We start from the raw sequence: 25,354 nt of genomic DNA on the forward strand, positions 1-25,354 counted from the left end.
AATGTCAAAGTTGTGACCAAATTGGGAAATTATCACAATCTACAAGATGATCTAATATAGATAGTAGGGTGCGTTCCACTTATTTCATCAAATGCCGTCCCCAACACTATTTCTTGCAGTCAGGTATTGTACTTTTCCCCACCTTGTTTTCTCATGGGACACAATGGAATTTAAAAGTTATTCATCTTTTAGACTTGAGTTTAATGTTGATTGGCTTGAGCTCCTCTTTCTACTTCTGTATGTTTGAAGTATCAGTAGTTAGCTCTCTGTCCTCAGTCGTTCTGATGCTTTTTTCATATGAGCCTATCCGTTTATTTTCAATGTTTACTAAGAGTTTCAATTCTTTTTCACGGACTGAAATTTCGATTCATTTTTTTTTTTCTACTTTTTTCAATGTATCGGTTCTAGGAAGCTTTCCGTACGAAGATGTTTTCTTGTACTTTCAATATTATGGGCCAAATACTAAACGCAGTCGCAATCTAAACACAATTTCCATTTGGAAAGGAGATGGTGAGCTATTCTATATAATCGTTACATTAAAATGAAAGAAAATTTATTAACTCTGCAAGAGAATTCATTATTTACAACGGTAGTTGGTAGCCATTTACACAAACAATTTACTGCTCGCTGATCCCGATAATATTTTTCATTTTTCCACCCGTCTTAAATAGGAAAGGGTATGTTTAGGTACATATTTCTGTTCGAATTGTGCTGTTATTGCTATTATTGCTGCATTTTTTATGGATTTGATTTCGGTTAAAATTCGTATCTATTACATCACACATTTACATTCACATTCACATTCCGTTTGAATATATTATTTTGTACAGGTGTTTTTGTTTTTATTTTTAATTAGGCATTCACATTCGCTGAGTATATTATGAAAATTGTTTAATATTTGACATTTGATGAAGATGTGCGGTTATTTCTGCAAAGAAGATGAGAAAGAAAGAAAAAATTAAGACATTTATTGGAAATACATACTACTAAAGTTTCTTAGTTAAGATGTTAGTAACAGTTAAATTACAAGTTAATAAATCTGGTTCGCCTTGCGGGAGTCATGAACAAGCGAAGGGGTGTCTTAAATTCGGGGAAATTGAAATTTGTATTTATCCGATGCACGTTTGAAGACAAATTACATGGCCAAATTCGTAAAATAATCGTCAAAATGTCTTTATATTGGGGTTGTGCGTATGTCTAAATTTATTTCATTTGGAACATACATAAATAAAGTCTATAACTTCTTCTGCAATTTTACTTTTTTGATTACTGTAAGTAGCAACATGATGTTCTACTGTGTTTTGCTGTTTTGTTTAGATACTCTTTGTTGAGGTACTCGAAGCACATCAAATTAAAATTCCTGATATGCGGGAGGTTAGCGCGGTTGTGAGCAAAGCCAAACTCCGGGTTTGCAGGTTTTGAGTGTTTGCAGAGTTTGAGAAAGTTGTCAACTCGTGTTTGACGGAAATTATGTTTCAACCGTAATACGTTTGTTTCGTTCTAAATTTTAGATGTTGGCAGTCAATCAAATTGTCCGATATTGACAAGCAGCGAAACATTGTTGCATGTTTCGTTAAAAATGCAATAACAAAAACGAAAAAATTACGTAAATGAAAAATATTTCCACCATTCAATATTAAAATGCATGCAAACCCAACACAAACTCGCTGGGAAAAATGGGTTTGAAATTAGTTTGAGCTATTATAATAATTGGATGGGTTTTGGCTAGTGTTTGTGCTTAAACAGGATAGCGGCAGCAAACCCAAAAGTAAGCTGCAGCGAAAACTTAAGGACACAAGCAATATCTACAAACCGTTTGATACAATTTTAAGTTTACTTAACAACGGGTCAATTCTCCGAACTATTTTTTTAAATAAACTTGTCTTTTTCTTTGTTATTAGTCTTTATACAGAACTTGAGAAAAAAATTTAATTGCCAGGTAAACCGCCTTTTTTCAATTTTGTAAATTACCATTAAATTGAATATGGTCGTGATTATTGCCCGACGTACCTGAGGTCAAGGGAAGCTTATCGAAAAAACCGCATTTAAAGTTTTCACTTTTTTTCTGATGAGACTCTTTTAGTCACACTGCTAAATCGATACATTTAGTTTCTTCGCCGGTGGAAAGTATCTGGAATACTCTAACTAAATGTCAAACAGTTGATTCGCACATACAGTTATGTGAAAAATAATAGGACAGTGCCTACCCAAACTTACATTATATTTACAACCGAATAAAAAATCGAAAATTCTTTCTTGTTTAAACGGTTTATTTTTTCTTCAACGGTAGAAAAAAGATTAATAACAAAATTTTTGCTATTCCTATAATATATTTTTTTTTTGTGATTTTATATGAATTTATTGCATATAGTTTAACGTGTGAAAAAAAATAAGGACACTTCATGAAATCTTAAAGCTATAAATAACTTAAGTAAAACTAAATAGATATTTGAACTGAATATTGTTGCATAAAGTCTTAGTGTCATATTAGTACTTTGTTGCGGATCCTTTGTTATCCAGAACAGCAGCACATCTTCTAGGCATTGAGTCAACCAAATTTTGACAAACCTGTACCGGTATTGCGTTCCACGCATCCTGAATAAGATTCCAAAGCTGGTCGCAACTTGATGAACACTCTCTCCTGATTGCCCTCTTAACTTCGTTCCACAAATTTTCTATGGGATTCAAATCAGGGGATTGTGCTGGCCATTCTAAAACATTGTTTTTATTGTCCTGGAACCACTTCTTTGTGGACTTTGCCGTATGTTTTGGGTCATTATCCTGCTGGAAGACCCATATGAGTGGCATATTTTCTTTGGCATACGGCAGCATCGTATTTTTCAAAATTTCAATGTAATCAGCCGATTTCATTATGTTCTGGATGCGATATAGAGAACCCACACCATAATAAGAGAATGCCCCCCATACCATGATGCTACCACCACCGTGTTTGACCGTCTTTAAAGTATATTTTGGATTGAATTCTTGATCGATAGGCCTTCTTACATGGTGGACACCTCTATCAGAAGTAAACAAGTTTACTTCTGTTTCATCGGACCACAGAATGTTACGCCATTTTTCTTTAGGCCAATTGATATGATTTTTAGCAAATTGTAATCTTTGTTTTATGTTCTTTTTGGATAACAATGGCACTACGGGCTCTGAATTCCTCACCGATGAGTGTTTTTCGAATCGTTGATGTGTCAACGTCAATGTTTAAATCATTTTTTATTCGTTTAGATGTGATAAATGGATCTTTTTTACGCATGAAATAATACTTCTCTTTAGAGTAGGTGTAACTTTTAGTTTTCTACCACGGGTTTCATCCTTGGGAATCCATTTAATAGCATTTTCGACCATCGTTTTTGAAATAGCGAGCATTTGTGCAATTTTTCTGTACGAATTTCCGCTTTTGCTTAAATTTTTAATATTATTTCTAGTAGCGTGACCGTAATACGTATTTCTACCCATATTTGCCTAAAAAGTTACAAAATTGCAGTTTTATTTAGCAATTAATGTGAAGCTGTGAATTTGTTTTACGCACTTACTTAAAAAAAACAAGTCTCTCTAATTTTTAGTATTGTATTTTTACCAAAACGAAAAACTGTCCTTATTATTTTTCACAGCAGAAATCGCGCACTTCTTAAAGAAAATAATTTGTTATCTAAACGAAAGAAAAAGACACACAAATTGTAACGGGATTTCTCCATGTCGTTTACAAGCTTTGCTATACAACTCTCCTTTAGCACAAATTCTTTCATTTTACATGAATTCGAAAACACAATAAACGGTGAATACAACTGTCCTTATTATTTTTCACATAACTGTAAAACCGATGCGCACGAGTACTAGGTGATAGCAGTAGAATAGCTGTTTGTTTTTGTCTTGCGATTTGGTTGTTTCAATGTCAGAGTGGTCTGGTATATTGTTGTTGTTTCGCTTGTTTGTTTACATTCTTAAAAACAAATTTTAACTCAAATGAGAAATTGAGAAAACCACTCTACTTTGTGTTTTTTTTTATCATACGCTAGTTTGACAGTGACAGCATTTGCTGAGAGAAAGTCAGTATCATATTTCCGCGGAAAAAAATAAATGGAACAACATTGCGAAATATTGCAAAATATTTCCAAAGTCTATGTCGTGTAGCCTAGACAGTGCATGCAGCCCTATCGGTCAATGCTTAATGGCCGATTTTTTGTGGCCGAAAATCAAAGGCAATGACACCAAAATTAACTCTTCAGGTCACCCTATTGTTTATGTTGTGATAAATAATCTAATCTCTGCATACACGATCATTTACAGGGTGGCTCATAGTAGTCTATTTTTTATGACAGGTTTGCTTGTTAACGTGGCCCCCCGAGAACAAAATACGCTTCATCAGCAAAGACGATGTTTACATCCTTTCAATAAACGCTGCCCAACATTGTCATAGGAAATAAGTTTGCAATATTTCCCTAACATTGCCGAGTGGTTGTTTAAAAAATACTATATGGACCACCACATATAAGTCGTATGGGCTATAAATAAGCATGTTCCAAACTCTTGAAAGCCCTTTGGTCAGGATTCACAGTTTACAAATCCAAATAGCACGACTTTTTTATACCAACCACTACATCTTGTCTTCATTGGCAGGTTTTTTAATTTTCATAAATTTTTTATAAAAAATCATGTACATCGAAGTGTTAACTTTGTACAAGATATATAAAAATTTATGAAATTTGACAGAATTAAAAAAAATAGTTTGGCAGTCTTTTAGCCCAATAAATTTTAGTATAATTAAGTTTCAAATTGGGTTGAAAATCTCGTTGATTTTTAATACCGTTGGAATTTGGTTGCCTCAATATTATATGCTCTTCGGCGTGAAATGTTTATAATTTTAAATTGAATGTGGTCAATAATACACACTATATAGAAACTTTTGTTTTGAAAATGGAGAGACTTTTTTTAATTAAACTCAGTGGGTACGTTCAACCAACATTTACAACACCACTTTATTTAAGTTTTTTAAAAATACAAACCCCGCAATTTTCCTGTATCTATGTTGTTGGTTATCAATAGCCAAATTTCAAATATCATCATCCGATATTTTTGTAAGTATCGATATGTTTGGTAATGTTAGCTTATCACTGGGATCACACAGATTTTCGTCAAGGCGACCCTAGACTGCATCACAGCCCATCAACATAATGAGGGAATACCTTGTGAAAGAAAAATGAGGATTGACGAACGGAAGAGATCGTTCGCGACGCACATATATACATATGCACATATGCGTACATATGCAACAACAAATATAGAGACCCACCGAATCGTTCGCCGATCTTGAATACGCAAGACGACCGAACGCGAAAGCCAGAAACCGATTAATGTACAATAGACAGAAATATAGAAAACAAAATTGAGTAAGAAGGAATTGCAGGCAAGTGCAAGAAAGAGGACAAGACAAGAGATTAAGTAAATTTATTAATGATATAGGGAAAAATTATACGCACCAACAGTTGAAAGAATCTGTTAAATCTTTCCTTGCTGCGATTTATATTTGACAACATCAAAATTTAATTTTCAAATTCAGATACAAAAAAAAAAAATTTGTTAGTCAAGTAAATACGCCAATTCTTTTTATAAATTACAGTCGGTGTTCAACGCTAGGAGAAATTCCTGACAGATTAAGATAGTCACAATTTCTTTTTCGTTTTCTTTTTGTTGCTATTTACACTGTTGTTGTTGCTGTCGTCGCGCACTACACACATACACACACACACACGCTACCGCCGAACTCGGCAATTATGCACCGAGATTATGTATTGTTATTTTCAATTAAGCCTTTACTACATTTGCAAAACTACATTAATTTTTCTTAGTTTTGACACTTCTGTGCTGCACACACCCGAATTAAAATTAGCACATTACGATTTACTTATGCACTTTTAATTTGCCTCTACCTTGGAAATTCCCCTTCAAGATAAAACCGAATGAACGCGACACGGAAGAAGGGAATCGGCAAGTGTAAAAAATCCTTCTTTTTCACCAAATACCTTTAAATTATATTTAATTTATACACTTTTAGCTTATCATACTTTTTATTTCACCTTCTTGCACAATTCACTATGTAATTTTAGAAATTTGTGGTTAGAATATTTAGAAAATTAACAAAATTTTACTTGCGAAATATAAAAATCACACACGCTACGTTGCAATTAAAATGAGAGAGCCAAATGACGACTGATTTGCTGAAGAAAACGAAGACGATAGCAGAGCCGATGATGATGACGACAAAAAGCAAAAAGAAAAAGGCAACGGCATTGAAAATGAAAGCCGAAAAGAAACACAAAATAAGTGGCAGCCCGAAATTTATAGAAGTAATAGGGGTACTCACACCAATTTCGTAACTTTGACGGTTTGTTCGTTGGCCTGTTTTCTGTGACTTTTTCGACTTATTTCTGTCAGTTTGGTTATGCTCTTTCGCATCAGCATGTGTATTCACTATGCGATTTACAATACAATCCATTAATACAATTTATAACAAAAATCTAAAAATGCCGAAATATAGCGAGAAAGCAAATACTGATTATTATAAATTTCAATAATTAATATTAATTTTATAAATTTCTCCTAACAGTGATTACGTTACGGAGCTCTGTTAGCCAAGACTTAAACATTTTACAAAACTTAGGCCAACCCACCTACCAGCATCACCTGTTTCTGGTTCGCCTAAACTCCACTTAATTTAGAAAACATAGAGATTTGTAGGTTTAGGTTCCTAAGTTATGTATTTTATGTAAATTCAGAGCCATGAGAGAATTATGCTGTCATTTCATTTTGTAACTTATTTTGAATATTATTCCAACAGATATGACACACAAAATAAATTTTTCGTACAAATGTAAAATATCGCTGGAGCAACCGTTATGCCGTGCTATGTAAAAATCTCTAAGGTTCTATGATACCTAAGTTAAGTTTAAATCTTGAATAACAGAGCTTCTAAATTGTTTCCTTCACTTTTGATATTTTAAACTAAGCTTCGATTCTACCTAGGTAGGTAGGTAGGTAGGTAGGGTGGTTGTCGTAAGACGCACTTAGACCTTCGGCAGGTCCATTGTGATGCCACTGGAGCTTATCCTTACTCTACGTGTTCCCTTTCAAACCATCCGGTTGCTTTAATAAACGAGCAGAGCTTCGTTAGCTTTAGATGGGCTATATCCGCTACATCGGTTAAAAATGCTGTATCGAGGGTGCGCAGCCTTCTCCTAGCTAGGCTTTCACACTCACATAAAAGGTGTCTGACTGTTTCCTCTTCTTCTGTATTTAGACAGCTTCTACAGAAATCGAAGTAAGGTAGTCCTAACCTTCTAGCGTGGCTGCCTATTAAACAATGACCTGTTAAAACACCTATCATTTTTCTTATAGATTCCCTGTTGAATCTTAGCAAGATCTTCGATCGACCGCTGTTCCAGTTCGGCCATGTCTGTCTGCTTAGTTCGCAAGTTGTGAGGTTTTGCCAGATTGTATTTACCTTTTTGATGGTTTCCCTGTCTATAAGTAATTTACAAGTGGCTATAGGTATGGGTAGCAGTTCCTTATCCGGTTCGAGATCGAGCGTTGTACCGGCTCTTGCAAGTTCATCCGCCTTACAATTTCCTGGAATGTCTCTGTGGCCCGGTACCCAGATAAGGTGCACCTTGTAGCACTTAGATACGTCGTCTAGTAGTTTAAAACATTCTAGAACTGTTTTTGACGAGTGTGTTTTTGATTCCAGCGCTTTTATTGCTGCTTGACTGTCCGAGTAAATGAAGACTTCATTTGTGGATAATACTCTCGTTTTTATCTCTTTAAGCCCCTCTTTTATGGCAGTGACTTCCGCCTGAAATACACTGCAATGATCAGGTAAGCGGAATGATTGGCATACTCCGAGTTTGTCGGAGTAGACCCCTCCCCCTACTTTGTTATCCAGTTTTGAGCCATCTGTGTAGATGTTTACTTTATTTATCTTAACAATGAGCCCGTTATCCCATTCCTCTTTGGAAGGAAATACTGTGACGAAGGATTTATACAAATTGATGTCCTTGGTTCTACAGAAATCCGTTGTGTTGGGAATGCAGGGGAATTGTTTTAAAATTGAGGAGTGCCCTCTTTGGTTCGTTCTGAGTAGGCCGATTTCTCTTAGTCTGAGAGTTGCTTTGGCAGCTGTTTGCTTACCGTACTGCTCTATTGGTAAAATGTTAAGCATGATATTTAGTGCATCTGTGGGTGTGGTTCTGAGGGCTCCGCAAATGCAAAGACTGGCCATTCTTTGTACGTGTGCCATGGTTCTTTTGATGTACAATTTATCTAAAGCTGGCCACCATACTAATATGCCGTATGTTAGGATAGGTCTGACAATTGCCGTGTAAAGCCAATATACGATAGATGGGGAGAGACCCCAACTTAGTCCTATCAGCTGTTTACAAGAGTATAGTGCTATTGTCGCCCTTTTTACTCTATCTTCGACATTTGCCTTCCATGTTAGCTTTCGGTCCAGTATTAGACCTAAGTAGCGGGCCTCATCACTAAATGACAGTGCCGTTCCTCCTAGAGTCGGAGGAGTTATATTCGGTATTTTGTGTTTCCTGGTAAATAGGATTAGTTCAGTTTTATTGGGGTTGACACTTAGCCCATTTGCTTTTGACCAGTTTTCAACCATATTTAGTAAATCTTGCATGATTTCTATGAGTGTATTGGGGAATTTCCCCCTTACTACCATTGCAACATCGTCCGCATATGCTACTACGTGTTGTCCTCTCTCCTCTAGGCTCTTTAGCAATGAGTTTAGTGCCAGCACCCATAGGAGAGGGGACAGCACGCCGCCTTGAGGTGTTCCTCTGCTAACTTTTTTCTTGATCTCTGTGGCCCCTAGGGTTGCGATCACAAATCTGCTCAAGAGCATGTTTTTGATGAACTCAACCAGAGCTCCAGAGATCCCGAAATCCGTCAGTGCCTTTATTATGGTATCCGGTAGGATGTTGTTGAAAGCGCCCTCGATATCTAGGAAGGCTACCAGTGTGAATTCTTTGTTATACATTGACTTCTCGATTTCTGTAACAAGTGAGTTAAGTGCTGTTTCGGTTGATTTCCCTTTACAGTACGCATGTTGTGAGATGCTGAGCTTATTAGGGCTGATGTTAGCCCTAATGTGTTCTTCTAGAATTCTTTCTAATGTCTTTAGCAGAAAGGAGGATAGGCTTATTGGCCTGAAATCCTTAGGTGTTGTGTGTGAACTTTTTCCCGCTTTAGGGATAAAGACCACTTTTACCTCTTTCCATGTTGATGGGACACTTTTCAGTTTCAGAGCGGCCTTAAATATGGCCGTCACCCACTCCATGATGTAGTTGAGTGAATGTTGTATTTGGGCCGGGAATAATCCATCTGGGCCCGGTGATTTAAATGGTTTGAACGTGTTCACTGCCACTACCTATCAAATGCCAATTACTAAATAGTATTTATAAAAACAATATATACATATGTAAAACTGCAAAGTAACGAGCTCAGTGTGAAGACTAATTAAATTTTTTTAGATAAATGTAGTAGAAAATATTTGTCTTATTTTTTTTTTTTTAATTTCGTTAAAACTATTTCTTCCTTGCGCATTCTCTATTTAAGTTCACAAAGACAATTTCTATTGATAGTATCAATATGAATTCACAGAAGAGCAACAACAATATTTACAAATATTTTGTTTTTGGAATTTCAATGAGAATGTAAACACAGATATAAGGCAATAAGGTTTTTTTTTGTTATGAGATATGAGAGTAGAACAATTAAAATGCAACACTTCCACAAATTATATATTTAATATAATAAAATATACGACTATAATAAAATAAAACAACGAATTATGTACTTCCAATATCTTGTAGCAATTAAAGTTTTTCGCACAAAAAATAATATTTACAAAGCGCTGACGTGGCATTTTGCAACTCATTTTGTAATGAACTGGGGAAACCCTTCATTAAGCACTCTTGCAAGGTGTGTAACGAATTTTTTTATTGTTCTCTTGTGGATTGAACATCAAAGTAATCTGCTGTTTCGTTTGTTTTTATTTCGATTAATTGCTCACACTCTGATTGAAATTTTGACATTCCAATTACGAAATTTGGTTTTTGTACTACTGCTATCGCCTTATATGAATTCGCCTTATTTTTATTGTTTGGCTTAGCAGCCCTATCAGATGTTTACTGCATTTGGATTGAGTTTACTTCTATTCCAATTTTATAAAATATAAAAAAATACCAACATTTCGTTACTAAAAGGTTTAATTAAATTATTGGGATAAAACCAAAACTGAAGAAAATATGCAGATAACAGTAAAAGTATTAAAAGGGCAAGATTTAAAGTTGGAAGTAAGTTGTCAAATTCCGAAAGCCTACCTCAATTTATGTTTCATTAATTCTTCAGGTGGAAACAACAACTACAATCTTAGAAATGAAGAAGGAAATTGAAAATAAATTAAAAATACCATTAGCTGAACAAAAGTTACTTCTCTTTGGGCGTACTTTAAGTGACGATAACACCGTCTCCTCATATCCAAATATATGTGACGGAAGCAAGTTGAATCTGGTAGTGATGCGGCCACGGATCGAAGGATTGCGAGAGGTGGTAGAAAATAAAACAAATTTAACGAAAATTATGTTAATAGATAATAATTGTTGCATTTAAAGGTAATTCAACGTTCCTTTAGTAAGTACTATAATGATCAGCAAACGGAAAAATTGGTAACTGTATTCATGTCGGACTTTGAGGCGAATTTAAAACAAATGAGTTGGGACGATATTGACCGATTATCAGAGAATTTGATAAGTGCTTAAGGAACGAGATTTGGTATAATCAGAAAAGTATCTTCATATAATCTCTATCGTAACTTAAAAACAATATTTTCACCCGTATATTTATAAAATTTCTATAGAAAATAAATGATTGATATCTGTATGTGTTGGTTTCCCGTGTCTGGCACTTCATGTGCCTTTCAGTTTTTGATGGTATTGTTACGCCGACATGCTTACTAATGTGGATTACACGTCGCGGGTGTGACCGCTTTCAGCTATAAGATTTGTCAGCTAAATAAGGTTGGTTCGAATCTCGGTGATAGCAAAATTAATAAAATCATTTTTCTAATAGCGGTCGCCCCTCGGCAGGCAATGGCAACCCTCCGAGTGTATATCTACCATGAAAAAGCTCCTCATAAAAATATCTGCCGTTCGGAGTCGGCTTGAAACTGTAGGTCCCTCCATTTGTGGAACAACATCAAGACGCACACCACAAATAGGAGGAGGAGCTCGGCCAAACACCTAACAGAAGTGTACGCGCCAATTATTATTATTTTTTTGACGTGATAACGTCTTATAATTCGATTTAGCCGGCTGCCGAAAAAATGTGTCGTTACCTTGCTCATTAGTGTTACCTTGCTTATTTGTAGTTACCTTGCTCATTTGTCGTTACCTTGAATGAACTGCAAGCGAAAGCGCGGAACGAACGACAAAGCAAACAAAGCAAACGAACGGCAACGTTCGACATCTTGCTCTCTCCTACTTAAGTGAGCGTATATATGTATGTATATGCGCATATGTACATACTATATATAAATTCACGTATTTGTATTTGCATATGCCTTCTTATTGATTATTATTAATTTGATTCACTTGAAGAATTTAAAATAAAACCAAGTTTGTTAATAATACCTGTTGTTTTAATGTTATTATTGTATTATTAATTTTTTTATTATATATGAAGGAAAAAATTTATTTTAATATTTACCATATACCTTATAAGATATGTTGTCTATACTAATATTATAAAGAGGAAAACTTTGTTTGTTTGTAATGAATAGGCTCAAAACTACTGGACCGATTTTAAAAATTCTTTCACCATTCGAAAGCTACATCATCCACGAGTAACATGGATTATATTTTATTTTGGAAATAGGGCTCGAGATATAGGTCAAAACGTGGACCCGGGTAACCTTCGGATGTGTATGTACAATATGGGTATCAAATGGAAGCTGTTGGTAAATGCTTTAGTCCAGAGTATTTTTCATGCCGCTCCGTGACTAGGGTCTCGAGATAGAGACCAAAACGTGGACCCTAGAATGTGTTTGTACAATATGGATATCAAATTGAAGCTGTTGGTGAATGCTTTAGTACAGAGTATTTTTCATGCCGCTCCGTGACTGGGGTCTCGAGATATAGAACAAAACGTGGACCCGGGTAACCTTTGGTTGTGTATGTACAATATGGGTATCAAATGAAAGCTGTTGATAAGTGCTTTAATACGGGGTAATTTTCATACCTATTGATGACTAAGGTCTGGAAATATATGCCAAAACGTGGACCCGCCGTGTCTTTGCACCGAATTAAACCAAACTTACACACATTGTTAAGGAGGTATTGAAGATTGTTTCCGTATAGTTTGGATACCTATTGGTAGATAGGGTCTCGAGATATAGGTCAAAACGTGGACCCGGGTAACCTTCGGATGTGTATGTACAATATGGGTATCAAATGGAAGCTGCTGGTCAATGCTTTAGTTCAGAGTATTTCCATCCGCTCCGTGACTAGGGTCTCGAGATAGAGACCAAAACGTGGACCCTAGAATGTGTTTGTACAATATGGATATCAAATGAAAGCTGTTGATAAGTGCTTTAATACGGGGTAATTTTCATACCTATTGATGACTAGGGTCTCGAAATATATGCTTTATGATATGTTATGTTATGTTGTGTTGTGTTGTGTTGTGTTGTGTTGTGTTGTGTTGTGTTGTGTTATGTTATGTTATGTTATATTATGTTATGTTAATGTTAACTCATTCTCTATATCCATACAAAATATCTATCAAACAAATAAAATTAAAATTTTCTTTTGAAATATGCATCCATTCAATCAGTATTTTCTTATGACGTTATCACGTTAAACTACCGTCAGTAAACCGACTTTACAGACAACCTCATTTTTTTTTTTTTTAAATAAGGTGAGGTGTATTGCACTACGTCCATGTCGCCGTAAAGCTTAAAAAAGGCATTGTTCCATAGTCTTCGATATTCGCCGCCGCCAAGCTTCTGATCTATTCAAAAAGACGGATATGATGAGAGACTTATAAAGTGTTAGTTTTTTTCGTCGAGAGAGGGCTTAGTCTACCTAGTCTCTATTGGAAGATGCGAGGGACTTTCTCGGCAAGCGCTGTTTCTCTAGGCTTCTCGTTTAAACTAAAGAGCCAGGTGAGGTGTTTCTCCGAGTTGCTCCTTCTATTTGTGGTGTGCGTCTTGATGTTGTTCAACAGTTTTAAGCCGACTTCGAACGAGGAGCTTTTTCGTGGCAGAATACACTCGGAGGTTTGCCATTACCTGCCGATGGGCGACCGCTATTGCAATAAACTTTCTCTATCATTTTGCTGTTTCATGCACGAAGATTCGAACCAACGCATTCCTAAATGGTAGTCACGCACCAACCCATTCGTCTACGGCGGCTAGAGTTTAAACTGCCCTTAATAGCGACGCTCTATAGATGTCTCTGATAGGATGAGGAATGCGCAACTCTAGCAAAACAACGACCTATATAACTAAATGGTGTAACTCTAAATCCATTAGTCCCATGCTAAATTCATTAGAAACCTCCTATTATAGGCTTGCGATCAAACACAATAGACGAGATCAGAGGTCGATTCTACGTAACTGGAACGACCCGGATTTAGATTCGGTCAAGAACACTTCAGCACCATTCCCCTATATGTATGGGGAATTTTACGCTGCTACAATAACAACAGAGGTCACAGTTTGCGTTATGGCCTAATAATATTAATGATAATAACTTAAATTTCAAATTTACTTAAACCAGCTTTTTTCAAAGTGAGAAACCAACAGTTGAAACTTGTATACTTTATACAAGAAACTAATACCGAGGTGGATAACTACAATATATAAGATTGAGAAGTAGTTCGATATGGCACTCTTTGTTTCACGGTCTAGAGAATACAAAGGTATCTACAGTTTCCTCTTGCTTCCCACTTACATTCATCTATTTATTTATTCCGTTTTAGAGCTTTAAACTAATATACACAAAAATATAAAATTTACCGGATTTGTCAATTTGATTATTCCAAAAATATTATCATTTTACATTTTAAAACTTTAAAGAGACCCACGAACCAAGTGCATACTGAATTGTATTGTGATCGAACCCAATTTGAAGACTCTTTATGACTTATGCCCTTGATACAATTCTAGGTCATATTTTCGATAATTTTTTAATGTAAATTTTGCTCAACTCTAGTCCACAGTATGAGATGTTATTCGCTCGATTACCGCAAACAAATTTTAGCTACGAATTTGCTCAAATTTGCTACGAATCGAATCAAACACGGAAGCGAAGAGTGAAATACATGCAGAGAACGTTCTCTGACATATATATTAGAAAAACTGTAAAATGCAGTCCCGTATTTGTTCCGTTGTCATTCCACAATTATCAAGGAATTTAGTACGTTCATTCTCCAAGTCAACAAATAAAATGGCTCCAATAAAGGTTAGTCGGGGAAAGTAGATTAAAATAGATTTTAACAACGTATTAATGTGAAGCTTGTATTTATTATGTAACAAAAAGCAATATGAAATGGTGCTATTGCCAACTGAAATGAGAGAACCTCAATCAAATGTCATTGAGTAATAAGAATTGGATGGAGGAAAATGTGGGGTGGTGACCAAGGTCATGGATAATACTGAACCGAATGCAAATATAATAGAAATGAATGTGTTGTTTAACTCTGTTAATTACGTTATAAGAAATTCTTTGCATATTTATTTTTATTTTCTTAAATATCTACTTTCGATTTTAAGTGATTTTGAAACCAACAAATTGATCCTTAATTATTGGTTTACTTCCGCAGGTTGGCGATAAGCTACCTGCTGTAGATCTGTTCGAAGATTCGCCGGCGAATAAAATCAATACTGCTGACTTAACATCTAACAAGAAAGTAATAATTTTTGCAGTTCCCGGCGCTTTTACTCCTGGCTGCTCCAAGGTACCGATTAAGAATACAACATTTGATATCTATTTTAGTGTAAAGAAGTTCTACAGTTTTCGCTTTTGCATCTTTTTATAGACCCATTTGCCCGGATTTGTGTCGAACGCCGATTCGTTGAAAGCTGATCAAAATGTCAATGAGATTGTCTGTGTATCTGTAAACGATCCGTTTGTTATGTCTGCTTGGGGCAAAGACCACAACGCTGCTGGAAAAGTCCGTATGTTGGCAGATCCCGCTGGTGCATTTGTAAAGTCTTTAGATTTGACTATTGATTTACCACCACTGGGTGGCTTGCGGTCAAAACGTTTTTCGATGGTCGTGGAAAATGGAGAAGTGAAGGAATTGAACGTTGAACCAGACGGCACTGGTCTGAGCTGCTCGTTAGCAAACAACATTGGCAAAAAATAAAGTGCTTCGAAATTTTAGATGTGTTGTTTATAGTTTAAGCGATTACTGGAATACAAGCAAATATAAAAATATTGAAATTCTAGTTAACTAAAAATTACAATTATGTTTTAATTTAATGTGGACATAGAACAATGCATAAAATATTGTAGGTGTATACGTTTATAGTTATTGTGAATGGGTACGAATGTTAGGAGGAAGGCATAATTTGGTGGTAACCGCGCAGATGGATTAAGTAAATTGTACACCACTAGTAAAATGCGGTACGCTTACAATTTGCTCGCTGTTATTTGGCTACAATCCCTTCTGATCACAGGGAATGAGGACCTGCCGAAATCCATTAATAACGATCAAAATGGAGAAACAACGATTTCATTATTATCAGCAGGTGTTTGTGAGTAAATATGAACCTCAATTTTATCTGAGCATACTTAATACATATTGCTTTTTAGATGCAAAGTTGTTTGCTGAACGCCGAACGGAGCATCAACTAATGATTAGGAAAATGTTGGCATCAGACAACTATGAAAAAAACTTCAAACTTTTGCAATTGGCCTACAGGAAAATTTTTGAAGTATGAATTATGCTAAAAGATCATGTTTTCCAACGAAAAACTTAAGAAAAGTTGTATATCTTTGCATAGGTAATAATGGAAAAAAATAGCACACTGACTTCTTATGGCTTTGTGCCAGCACAAGAGCCATTTCCTCAGAATAGTGATTTACAAGATGCAGTCACCGTCACCTTGGAAAACTGCTGTATTGCAGCCGAAAGTCTATTACATTTTCCTGAGATAAGTTATCGTATATTTGACAAAAATAATTTTTCGCAATGGAAATTGATGCTGAATTGGTGCAATGAATTTGTCAGCTCTTTCTCATATCTCATTGATGAATCTACAGTCAAATTGATGGATCTTCTACTCCAAGAAATCAACGAAGAGCAACGCATGCCTAATTATGTGAATCCTTACAATAAGGCACTTAATAATCAAGCGACGAAAAAGCGAGAGAAACAACATAAGAAGCTGAAGAAGGGTCCACACTTGAGCGGAGGCAAAACAGAGTTATAGTAATCTTGTTCTCTTTTTACATTGTATATTTATGTATAAAACCTAAATTATTAAAGTAAAAGAAAACACACGCAAATTCATCGATTGTCTGTATTTGGGGCAATTTTTTGTTGCAACAACTTCCCATAACCTCCTCGACCGGCATCGTAGTCTGTCCTATATTCGTCACGTACTTGCCCACCAGTTTTGCCACGTCCGTACTGTCGTCCTTCTATAAAACCAGCATCCCAATCCACACGTATTAGGCGATCATCTAATCGGGTTCCATTGACGTATCTAACGCAAAAATTTATAGTCAATAATTTGTTTATGTCAGGCTTATACCTTTTACCGCATTGCCATTTCCGCGTCCGCTCGCATATAATATTCGACGAAACAGAAGCCACATGGAGTTTTTTTATACTTGTCCAATCCCATTATAATACGACGTACTTCACCACAACGTGAAAACAATTCGTGAATTTGTTCCTCGGTTGTATAAAATGAAAGATTTCCCACATATAATGTGCACGATTCACGCAGGGAACGCTCTTGCTCGGACCGCGAACCCTACAAAAGTTTGCGAGATAGCTCTTAAGATATATTAACTATTCTATATTAAAAAAGTACCTTGTAGTGTTGATCGCGATATGAGCTTAAATCTACTGACCCCGCAGACATTATATTTTAAATGAATATTTAATTAAAAAATGTACTATGGTAGATATTTGTTTACGATCGTGAAAAAGCGGCTTCGAGAAAATAAATGTCAGGTTTTACAGGTAACTGTCAAATGTGCAAAATTTGTCTTTGTGATCCGGTCACAATAAACTGAATTTATTAATTACGGGTGAACAACTGAAATTCTTTTTTTACATTTATAAATTTGTATAAAATATAAAGTGGAAACCAAAACCATACAAGTATTTTGCGATCCCTTTTGAAATAATACTGAATTCTTAAAAAGTGAATACTGCAATTAGTGGAGGTACTAAAGTATCATCCCTGCCAAAAAGAAAATACATGAAGCCATTCTAACTGAAATAAAGAAATGCCACAAAGAAAGTTTTGTTGAAAATAATTGATAATTTACTGCCTGGTAGAGAAGATTTTCAACATGCTGAGATTGGAGAATATTTGCTGATGATAATAAACCTAAAGTAAATACGAAAGGAAATAATGAAAAGAAAGTAAAAATTAATGTTGGAAGTACTGATTAGCAACGTTCAGTAGAATGGAAGGCACGGGCACACCAGAAGTGAAATATCAAAAGTTGGCCAGTGAATACTCAAAAGTACGCCCCTTCAGCATTATATATACAAATTAATTTATATTAATAGTTCTCCTTTATTTATTGAAGCTACGCGCGCGGGCTAGTGTACTGAGAAAAGCGGTCTTGGATGAACAATCGAAAGGAGACAGTTTGCGTGAACAACTGCGGCAAAGTGAAACGGCTCTTCGTCGATCTGAGCAAGAAGTAGACTCTTTGGGTTTTCGCAACAAGCAATTAGAGCACAGAGTAGCAGTTCTGCAAGATGAAATTGCTACACGAGAGGGACGTACTATACGTGACAAAGACGATGGTCGAAAGCGGGTGCTAACTGGCAAAGGCGATTCGCAGCATACGTCAGGAGGAGTGGTGCCGGCATCAGTCAGAGGAGGTGATTTGGCACAGGATGCTCTTATTTTCGAAGAGCTACAAAAGAAAATAATGGAAAATGCAGAACTAACTTCGATGGTTTGTTAGATTTCGCTGTTTGCTTATAAATATTCTAATTTTATTTGATTCGAGATCGATGACAAGGAACGTGATCTACAACTACATGCTGAACGTTTGGCTAACTTGGAACAAATGCTAGAAAAGCGTGTCGCTGAGTTCACTGATGCGGAAAACCGCTTACGTCGCGATATGGAAACACTACAAAAAAGGAATTCGGAGCTCGAAACAAAGTTGGTCGATGCAGTTAGTATAGTAAGCATATAAAGTTTTGAAACTTACGAGAAAATTATTATTACATTTTGTTTTTAGTTGGGCAGTGAGGACGCTTTAAGTGTTTCTGGTAGTGATAACACCCCATTACATGTTGCTTCGACACAAAATAGTCATCCAAGCGCGATGACCGCAAACAACATACATGCCGTAACAACCGCCGAAGAACGTATTTCCTGCTTGGAAAAAGAGATGGTTCATTGGCGTACGCAATACGAAATTGCGAAAATAAATCAAACGTGTTGCGAAAGACACGGATTAAAAGATAATACAGCAACAGCCACGTCAACGGACTTAGAAGTTGCTGTGCCAGAGTATAATAACTGCAGCTGCAGTAGTGCAGCTGCTGGTTTAATGGTTAAGCCCAATTCAACGGAGGATAAGAGGTATTTAAGGCATTTTTTATAATAATTTTTGGTCATGTTTTGCAAAGAATAAGTTTATTTATTTATAAAGTTATTTTATGTGAAAAGAAGGACTAGAAAACCTTGCATGTAATATTAATTACATATAAATTCAATTTGATATCTTATTAATATTTTTTTATTTGAAAAAATATTATTTCGTAAGCATATTATGTTGCCTAATTCTAATTATTACAGCGCTCGAGATTCAATATTGCCACCCCCGAAGGAGCAACTCATTTATGACACATTTAGCCGCAAGTTTGAAAACCTCTTGAATGAAAAGTATTTGGCTGAATCTCATATTTCGTCTTTTGAGACAGAAATATCACATTTTCAAATTTGTTTACAAAATGCGACGCATGAATTAAAGGCGAAGGATGAGCAAATGGCAAGCATCAACCAGGCATTGCGAATGTTAGAGGAAGATCTGGTAAGAGCATTTCCCCACCATGCAAAATTCTTAAGAAGTAATTACAATTCAATTTGATTTTTGATTAGGCTACTACGCGCCTTAATTATGAAGAGCAGATAAGCGTTCTCACGGAGCAGGTGATCAGTTTAAGTGAGCAATTAGCAGCATCTAAATAAATATATTTACCTGGATAAAACGTATATGCTTATGGCAGAAAGCCAATACAGCAGGCAAATGTACACCGTTCAAATGGCAAACAATAATTGTAAATTCCTCCAAAGATGAATGTCGTAGTTGAAATTGTTGCGATGTATGCAAAAATTTATATGAACCACGTTTTAAATAGCTTAACAAACAAGCATTGTTGAATATTTAGTGAAGAAATAAGAATACTATTGAAACTTTCGAAGTGACAGATTATGTAGAATGAAGAGTGTACGAACAGTTATATACACATTTACAGGACAAATTATGCTTAATGCATTTGGCGTTAACACTGTAAATTTAAAAATAAATATTTCAAGCGAATAATTTATATTTTCTAAATGTATAACTTTATAAGATTTGTAAAAACTAATAAATACGAATATAGTTAATATTCTTTTTCGTTTGGAATCTATAACATCATATCCGGGTCAGTTTAATTTTATTAAAAAAATTATAAAAATAGTAGTTCCTTTCAGTATGTTGTATTAAATTATTTAAATGTTCTTTAATTAATTTAATAAAGCTTATCCTCTCCTAGTATAAAAGGAGTTTTTTCTGCAATAGTACGTCACTAAAACCGCTGAAATAAGTTTATTCTATATGAACTTCATTAACTACACATTTTTGTGTGCCTAGGACTATGTAAACAGAATAAACAATCATAATTAAAAATGTTAGTTAGTGTTCTTATTAACTCTAATCTAATTTAATTGAAAATGAAGCACCACAAGAGCAGCCTTGTTCGGCTTGTGGATTCGCCAAAATTCGGAATCCAGACCGTATCAGTTCCGTATGGTAATCGACTGTAGCGCCATCACAGTACTCCAGTGATACGTTGTCTATGACAACTTTTGCATTTCCTTCGCCAAAAACTATATCATCGCTATTCAATTTGTTGTCTAAATCAAATTTATATTGGAATCCAGAACAGCCACCACCTTCTACAGTAATGCGTAGGAAAGAACCACTTCCAGATATTTCCCGCAAGCGCTTAATACATGTGTCACTAATAACTAACTTTGCCTTCTCTGGCTTAGATTTTGGGTCTTCTGAGGCACCGGTTGCGGTTACATCAGCTTTGCTAGTAGAAAAGTAGTTTAGCTGACCGAGCGATTTGCACGGTGACACTGCAGTTATTTGCCTATAAGCGAAAATATTTTATTTAGGTAAAACATTTTATTATATTTATTTACCTGTGGCAATTCGCTCTAAGCAGATTTCTCAAAGCAAATGCCATTTAAGAAAGTTATATATTTACTCCTCAAAAAGCACTTCCGTTTGAGGATTTTAACAAATCTATTGAATTCGGCAACAAAATCAAAACAAAACTTGCATAACGTCATTGAACATACCCTTTTCAATCAGCTGCTTTACAAAGGAGTCAAAACAGAAGGCAGGAAAGAAAAGAAAACTAAAAGTTTTGCATTTACATAGTGCTGGAAGGAATCGATGTTTACTCATATCGATATTTCGATGTTTTCGTGGGAAGAACATCGGTGCAACCATCTGCTTCTAAAAGTGAGTTTTTCAAAAAGTTTGTACGTTGCAATTTTTTAATTTAATGCGAACAAGAGAATATAACAAAAACAAAGTTTTCTTCCGGTCAGAAGTGAAAATATAGACAAATCAAAAGAGATGCTTCCGTTATAATCAATAAATATAATTAAATAATATGCTTTGCTAAACACTCGATCGCTCTCAGTAAACGTTGCAGGAACACAGACGAACTTCTTTACAAACATTTATAACTTAAAGGGCTTATCATTTGAGATCTCTAAGGAAAAAAATTGTAAATGATAACTTATTAAAGCATTATCAAGATATGGTGAAAATAAATTCAAATCATCTGATCCGAATACTTCACGACTTATTAATTTAGAGAAACTTTTAAATGGGAACAACAGATTTTGGTACCGCTAGAAAATATAATATATTTGAGCTTATACCTTTCGAGTTATTTGAATTTTTGTATTATCCAAACAACGCCATTTCTCAATTGTTCTACTTTCACAAACACTTTATATTATTTAAAATTGTTAGCATTTCTCAACTTTAGTTATTACTTATAATACAATTATAAAATAACTTTAATTTACACTCCAGCCAGTAGCGAAAAGTTTCGAAATTAATAGTGACCGAACGCGTTGCGGCACAGTAGTAGTAGGACGAATTATGAACCATCGGGGAAAGCACATTAATGTTAATAAACTTAAAAAATATCGATTCATCGAAATTATATCGATGCACTTGCAGCACTAATTTGGCAGATTCTTTTAAACCTTTATTCGATTTCCACGTGCACGCAAGTTACCAAAACAAAACAAACTAGGAACTTGATTTGACGAACAATTTATTTTTGTATTTAGAGCCGAATCATCTTCAAATCCACTTGATAAATACCGATCTCAGCAAATATGGCAAGAAGACCAGAACACTCAGCACCACCTGAAATTGTAAGCAAGTATTTGAAATCTTTCATGGCACATATGCACATATTTAATGATTCTTCTGATTACCATATTTAGTTCTACAACGACGATGAAGCTAAAAAATACTCTGCAAAGTAGGTATTCTGACTTTAGCTAATGTATATGCTTTTGCAACATTTCCGCTCTTTGCACAGCTCTCGAATTATAGAAATCCAAATTGAGATGGCTGAGCGGGCCTATGAATTACTCACTTTAAACGAAGACGAACAACACTTTATACTAGATATTGGCTGTGGCTCTGGTCTCTCGGGCAGTGTACTGGAAGACAATGAACATATATGGGTTGGTGTCGATATATCGAAAGCTATGTTGGACGTTGCTGTCGAACGCGAAGTTGCTGGTGATCTGGTGTTGGCCGATATGGGAGATGGTATGCCATTTAGGCCGGGTACATTTGATGGTGCAATTTCAATATCTGCCCTACAATGGTTGTGCAATGCTGACAAAAGCTCACACAACCCACATAAACGGCTATATAAATTCTTCTCGACATTATTCTCGTGTTTGACACGTACAGCGCGCGCTGTATTTCAATTTTATCCCGAAAATGCGGACCAAATCGAGATGGTGACGACTCAAGCCATGAAAGCCGGCTTTTATGGCGGTTTAGTTGTTGATTATCCCAATTCCACAAAAGCTAAAAAGTATTTCCTCGTCTTGATGACTGGCGGAACAGCACCGATGCCGGAAGCACGCGGTTGGTATATTGAATTTGGACATAAGTCTTAATTATTATTCGAATCTCTTTAAAGGCTCTGAAGAGGAAGAAAGACGAATAAGTTATATAAAAAAACGTGATATGTGCAGAGAAGCGCGCGGCAAACCGATGAAAAAATCGCGTGAATGGATCTTAGCCAAGAAGGAGCGCAGACGACGTCAAGGTCGTGACACACGTCCAGATACGAAATATACGGGGCGTAAACGAAGTGGAAAGTTTTAGATTTTAAGAAAAGCTAAAATCAAGTTTTTCGTTTATGTATTAGAATAAAATTTACTAAGCAAAAACTTTAAATACAATTCTTCTAAAACATAGAATATAAAAATAAAAGCGTATAGCACTCTGAAGATAATCAAAACACGATTTATTTACACATTGCCTATGTCCTTTTCATTTAATCACAACTATTTTTTAGGGGGTGACGAGTTGGTATTTGCATTTGTTGAATCACTCTCGACGTTAGTTTGCCTCTCCGTAGTCTCTGTAAGGATACGCCCTCTTGGGTTGTCTAAAGATGATTCCACATAAAATATTGCATACATGGCCACCACAGCAAAAACGAGACCCAATAGCACCATTTCATTTTGTGCAGCGAACACATGATCGCGACTCTGTGCTTGTTTTCGATCGAATCGCGCTTTGGCATCTTGTCGTCTTTGAAAAGATTTACCATAATGGGCACGAGACCATTCATCAAAGTCATATATGGGCGTGCGGCCCATTTCATCGGATACTGTCGACTTTTTAAAGCGAGATTTGTAAAACTTCGTTTCAGGATCGTCTTCCACTTCCGGCTCATACTCAGTTGGCTGGGCATATGTAGATCCTGCTGTATGTATAATGCCTAGAAAAAGAAAACATAATTAAAAACTGCACACAATCAACTATCAATAATTACCTTTGTCATATAATCTTCTAAGGCGATAGTTGCCTAATACTTCATACGCCTGACTGATTTCTCGAAATTTTTTCGCAGATATTTCACAGCCTTTATTTTTATCTGGATGATATTGCATCGACAGCTTATAATATGCTGACTTTATTTCGTTCTGTGTAGAGCTATTTGTTATTCCCAGTGCTTCATAATAGTTGGCGTTTTTCAGCGCTGAACTTGTACAAATATACTGTACATTACCGCTACTGCCGTGCGACGTCAAAATCCCACGCAGTATTAACTGACACTGTCTGTTATACATTACCTGCGTCCACTAGAGTGCTGCAGTTCTTCCGATATATGAAATTTGTTTTTATTTCGGTTATATCATTATGATTTTGGGATGTTTGTGTAAAAGTTTGACAGCATTCACAACACAGCTGATGAAAACAATTCATTGACATTTGAAGTTCATTTGAAAAGAAACAAATGTCACAAAAGAAAAAAGTAAAATCACTTATGGACTAAACAGAATTGCATAGGACAACAGGTAATGAGTTGATGGAGTGCCGTGAAGAGCAAATGTATTCCCGTTGGAAAAGTCGGACGTTTAAACACAATTGCGCCGGGACGGTTTTCAGGTGACATTTTCTGGTTATAATAATATTTCTTTTGCAGTGCAATCCTTTAATTTGTTATATTTGTCATTGTATAACAATAAATACTTAAAGACTGTTGCGAATGAGACTTTATTCGCTGCGAGTGTCGACAAACTCTCTCCATTCACCATAGATGACCTTGATGTACGGTGCAACAACAATGGAATCATGTGCAATTGCACGGTGGTCGTCATATAAAATTTCAGCATGAGTGGCGCAATTTTTTTTTTCTACATTTACACCTGTCTCGCTTCTTTTTTTATATAAATCAATACTTTAATGCATAAAAAAATGTTTCCTATTTATCTTAAATTACATGAAGTAAAATATTATCGAATGTCGAGACACGTTGTAAATGTTCTAAGAAAAGTGTAGAAAGTGGCAATACTAGCCTCTGGCCACGGTCCAGCATTGCTTGTCAAGCACTTTATATGTGTGCGTGTCGGGTGCTTGTCGTTTGCCCGGTAACGTTCAAAACAAAAAGCGATCAATCCACAGTTGTATTTAGAAGTAAATATGTCGTCATCGGATGATGAATTTTTATTTATGTAAATTTGTATTTATATACGTAATTATTCTATGGCTGAAAAGCGTAAGTAAGGGAATTAAATTTGAGTTTGGGATATTTTACAAAAATTAAAGGTTTGAGAATTTTTTTGTTACCCACTTTCTGTGTTATATTAAAAAATCGCAATAAGTCATGTTTTTAATTATAACTTATGTTTTTCGGGTTCATAACTTTATTATTATTAAATTACTTATGTATATCAGTTTTAAATAATTTCATTTACATATAAATTTTTAAATTTTTTGCTTATTTATGTACATATTTCATACGGATTGTGCTTATTTTTAGTATATGTAGGTGTTTACGAGTAATATACAATACTATTGGGCAACCGCACACTAAATACTAACCTCAATGCTAAATACAACCCTGCTGTTTTGTCCATCAGACTCCGACACGATTAAAAAAGTAAGCGTCAAACGAAAATATCAAAAATTTTTGATTTTCATCAATCATCGTACGTGTAGCCGACAACAAATACGTGTGTCACGACGCCACCCGACTGCACTAACACATACAAAGCGCAGTCAAG

At 35.5% G+C, this 25,354-nt stretch overlaps 9 protein-coding genes across 23 annotated transcripts in view; 5 read left to right on the top strand and 4 right to left on the bottom strand.

The window, feature by feature from the left end:
- LOC129240103 (serine/threonine-protein phosphatase 2A 56 kDa regulatory subunit gamma isoform) overlaps positions 1-6,233 on the bottom strand; it is a 73,409-nt gene extending 67,176 nt beyond the window's left edge. For 3 of the 15 annotated variants that reach the window (XM_054875709.1, XM_054875673.1, XM_054875650.1), the window contains exon 1: positions 6,090-6,233. Coding sequence is in view for 1 of the 15 variants with exons in the window: in XM_054875751.1 (XP_054731726.1) it covers positions 5,493-5,549 (57 nt within the window). In the remaining 14 variants the exon portion in view is untranslated. Of the gene's footprint in view, positions 1-776; positions 929-5,492; positions 5,751-5,942; positions 6,046-6,077 lie in introns of those variants that run through there. The other 12 variants (XM_054875641.1, XM_054875742.1, XM_054875633.1 and 9 more) reach the window with 9 other exon arrangements.
- Positions 6,234-10,183: 3,950 nt separating this feature from the next.
- Positions 10,184-10,962, top strand: LOC129240202 (ubiquitin-like protein 4A). The gene is made up of 3 exons (XM_054875839.1): positions 10,184-10,376; positions 10,432-10,629; positions 10,695-10,962. Exons 1-3 carry the CDS (start codon positions 10,329-10,331, stop codon positions 10,839-10,841), a joined length of 393 nt encoding a protein of 130 aa, XP_054731814.1. The 5' UTR covers positions 10,184-10,328; the 3' UTR covers positions 10,842-10,962.
- Positions 10,963-14,368: 3,406 nt separating this feature from the next.
- LOC129240185 (peroxiredoxin-5, mitochondrial) lies at positions 14,369-15,550 on the top strand. The gene is made up of 3 exons (XM_054875799.1): positions 14,369-14,543; positions 14,905-15,039; positions 15,121-15,550. The coding sequence occupies exons 1-3, from the start codon at positions 14,448-14,450 to the stop codon at positions 15,448-15,450; spliced, it is 561 nt and encodes a 186-aa protein (XP_054731774.1). The 5' UTR covers positions 14,369-14,447; the 3' UTR covers positions 15,451-15,550.
- Positions 15,551-15,613: 63 nt separating this feature from the next.
- LOC129240179 (coiled-coil domain-containing protein 134-like) lies at positions 15,614-16,599 on the top strand. The gene is made up of 3 exons (XM_054875786.1): positions 15,614-15,841; positions 15,900-16,021; positions 16,091-16,599. The coding sequence occupies exons 1-3, from the start codon at positions 15,706-15,708 to the stop codon at positions 16,517-16,519; spliced, it is 687 nt and encodes a 228-aa protein (XP_054731761.1). The 5' UTR covers positions 15,614-15,705; the 3' UTR covers positions 16,520-16,599.
- Positions 16,596-17,283, bottom strand: LOC129240195 (nuclear cap-binding protein subunit 2). Its single transcript, XM_054875826.1, has 3 exons — positions 17,129-17,283; positions 16,851-17,068; positions 16,596-16,795 (listed from the first exon to the last, which is right to left on the bottom strand). Exons 1-3 carry the CDS (start codon positions 17,177-17,179, stop codon positions 16,597-16,599), a joined length of 468 nt encoding a protein of 155 aa, XP_054731801.1. The 5' UTR covers positions 17,180-17,283; the 3' UTR covers position 16,596.
- Positions 17,284-17,341: 58 nt separating this feature from the next.
- Positions 17,342-19,905, top strand: LOC129240171 (uncharacterized). Its single transcript, XM_054875773.1, has 6 exons — positions 17,342-17,792; positions 17,859-18,236; positions 18,291-18,470; positions 18,528-18,874; positions 19,091-19,325; positions 19,394-19,905. The coding sequence occupies exons 1-6, from the start codon at positions 17,733-17,735 to the stop codon at positions 19,481-19,483; spliced, it is 1,290 nt and encodes a 429-aa protein (XP_054731748.1). The 5' UTR covers positions 17,342-17,732; the 3' UTR covers positions 19,484-19,905.
- A 170-nt stretch (positions 19,906-20,075) lies between these two features.
- On the bottom strand, positions 20,076-20,844 carry LOC129240192 (iron-sulfur cluster assembly 2 homolog, mitochondrial). Its single transcript, XM_054875812.1, has 2 exons — positions 20,708-20,844; positions 20,076-20,655 (listed from the first exon to the last, which is right to left on the bottom strand). The coding sequence occupies exons 1-2, from the start codon at positions 20,749-20,751 to the stop codon at positions 20,211-20,213; spliced, it is 489 nt and encodes a 162-aa protein (XP_054731787.1). The 5' UTR covers positions 20,752-20,844; the 3' UTR covers positions 20,076-20,210.
- A 960-nt stretch (positions 20,845-21,804) lies between these two features.
- On the top strand, positions 21,805-23,079 carry LOC129245024 (probable 18S rRNA (guanine-N(7))-methyltransferase). The gene is made up of 4 exons (XM_054882977.1): positions 21,805-21,967; positions 22,040-22,077; positions 22,138-22,700; positions 22,756-23,079. Exons 1-4 carry the CDS (start codon positions 21,929-21,931, stop codon positions 22,941-22,943), a joined length of 828 nt encoding a protein of 275 aa, XP_054738952.1. The 5' UTR covers positions 21,805-21,928; the 3' UTR covers positions 22,944-23,079.
- On the bottom strand, positions 23,063-24,035 carry LOC129245029 (dnaJ homolog subfamily C member 30, mitochondrial). Its single transcript, XM_054882990.1, has 2 exons — positions 23,620-24,035; positions 23,063-23,565 (listed from the first exon to the last, which is right to left on the bottom strand). Exons 1-2 carry the CDS (start codon positions 23,915-23,917, stop codon positions 23,126-23,128), a joined length of 738 nt encoding a protein of 245 aa, XP_054738965.1. The 5' UTR covers positions 23,918-24,035; the 3' UTR covers positions 23,063-23,125.
- Positions 24,036-25,354: the final 1,319 nt, after the last annotated feature.

This window comes from Anastrepha obliqua, chromosome 1 (assembly GCF_027943255.1).
Source record: "Anastrepha obliqua isolate idAnaObli1 chromosome 1, idAnaObli1_1.0, whole genome shotgun sequence".
Lineage (NCBI taxonomy): Eukaryota > Metazoa > Arthropoda > Insecta > Diptera > Tephritidae > Anastrepha > Anastrepha obliqua.

What these genes read in the sequence shown, in the direction of transcription:
- LOC129240179 (XM_054875786.1), top strand. Translation starts at nt 15,706, where the DNA reads ATGCGGTACGCTTACAATTTGCTCGCTGTTATTTGGCTACAATCCCTT. An exon ending in ATTATTATCAGCAGGTGTTT is followed by an intron (nt 15,842 to 15,899) that starts GTGAGTAAATAT and finishes ATTGCTTTTTAG; the next exon opens with ATGCAAAGTTGTTTGCTGAA. An exon ending in CCTACAGGAAAATTTTTGAA is followed by an intron (nt 16,022 to 16,090) that starts GTATGAATTATG and finishes ATCTTTGCATAG; the next exon opens with GTAATAATGGAAAAAAATAG.
- LOC129240202 (XM_054875839.1), top strand. Translation starts at nt 10,329, where the DNA reads ATGCAGATAACAGTAAAAGTATTAAAAGGGCAAGATTTAAAGTTGGAA. An exon ending in GGCAAGATTTAAAGTTGGAA is followed by an intron (nt 10,377 to 10,431) that starts GTAAGTTGTCAA and finishes TTAATTCTTCAG; the next exon opens with GTGGAAACAACAACTACAAT. An exon ending in GGATCGAAGGATTGCGAGAG is followed by an intron (nt 10,630 to 10,694) that starts GTGGTAGAAAAT and finishes TTGCATTTAAAG; the next exon opens with GTAATTCAACGTTCCTTTAG.
- LOC129240192 (XM_054875812.1), bottom strand. Translation starts at nt 20,751, where the DNA reads ATGGCATTTGCTTTGAGAAATCTGCTTAGAGCGAATTGCCACAG. An exon ending in CTTAGAGCGAATTGCCACAG is followed by an intron (nt 20,656 to 20,707) that starts GTAAATAAATAT and finishes TTTCGCTTATAG; the next exon opens with GCAAATAACTGCAGTGTCAC.
- LOC129240195 (XM_054875826.1), bottom strand. Translation starts at nt 17,179, where the DNA reads ATGTCTGCGGGGTCAGTAGATTTAAGCTCATATCGCGATCAACACTAC. An exon ending in ATCGCGATCAACACTACAAG is followed by an intron (nt 17,069 to 17,128) that starts GTACTTTTTTAA and finishes AAACTTTTGTAG; the next exon opens with GGTTCGCGGTCCGAGCAAGA. An exon ending in GACGCGGAAATGGCAATGCG is followed by an intron (nt 16,796 to 16,850) that starts GTAAAAGGTATA and finishes TTTTTGCGTTAG; the next exon opens with ATACGTCAATGGAACCCGAT.
- LOC129245029 (XM_054882990.1), bottom strand. Translation starts at nt 23,917, where the DNA reads ATGTATAACAGACAGTGTCAGTTAATACTGCGTGGGATTTTGACGTCG. An exon ending in TAGAAGATTATATGACAAAG is followed by an intron (nt 23,566 to 23,619) that starts GTAATTATTGAT and finishes TTCTTTTTCTAG; the next exon opens with GCATTATACATACAGCAGGA.
- LOC129245024 (XM_054882977.1), top strand. Translation starts at nt 21,929, where the DNA reads ATGGCAAGAAGACCAGAACACTCAGCACCACCTGAAATT. An exon ending in ACTCAGCACCACCTGAAATT is followed by an intron (nt 21,968 to 22,039) that starts GTAAGCAAGTAT and finishes TACCATATTTAG; the next exon opens with TTCTACAACGACGATGAAGC. An exon ending in GCTAAAAAATACTCTGCAAA is followed by an intron (nt 22,078 to 22,137) that starts GTAGGTATTCTG and finishes CTCTTTGCACAG; the next exon opens with CTCTCGAATTATAGAAATCC.
- LOC129240171 (XM_054875773.1), top strand. Translation starts at nt 17,733, where the DNA reads ATGGAAGGCACGGGCACACCAGAAGTGAAATATCAAAAGTTGGCCAGT. An exon ending in TGGTCGATGCAGTTAGTATA is followed by an intron (nt 18,471 to 18,527) that starts GTAAGCATATAA and finishes TTTTGTTTTTAG; the next exon opens with TTGGGCAGTGAGGACGCTTT. An exon ending in AATTCAACGGAGGATAAGAG is followed by an intron (nt 18,875 to 19,090) that starts GTATTTAAGGCA and finishes TAATTATTACAG; the next exon opens with CGCTCGAGATTCAATATTGC.
- LOC129240185 (XM_054875799.1), top strand. Translation starts at nt 14,448, where the DNA reads ATGCAGTCCCGTATTTGTTCCGTTGTCATTCCACAATTATCAAGGAAT. An exon ending in ATAAAATGGCTCCAATAAAG is followed by an intron (nt 14,544 to 14,904) that starts GTTAGTCGGGGA and finishes TTACTTCCGCAG; the next exon opens with GTTGGCGATAAGCTACCTGC. An exon ending in TTACTCCTGGCTGCTCCAAG is followed by an intron (nt 15,040 to 15,120) that starts GTACCGATTAAG and finishes ATCTTTTTATAG; the next exon opens with ACCCATTTGCCCGGATTTGT.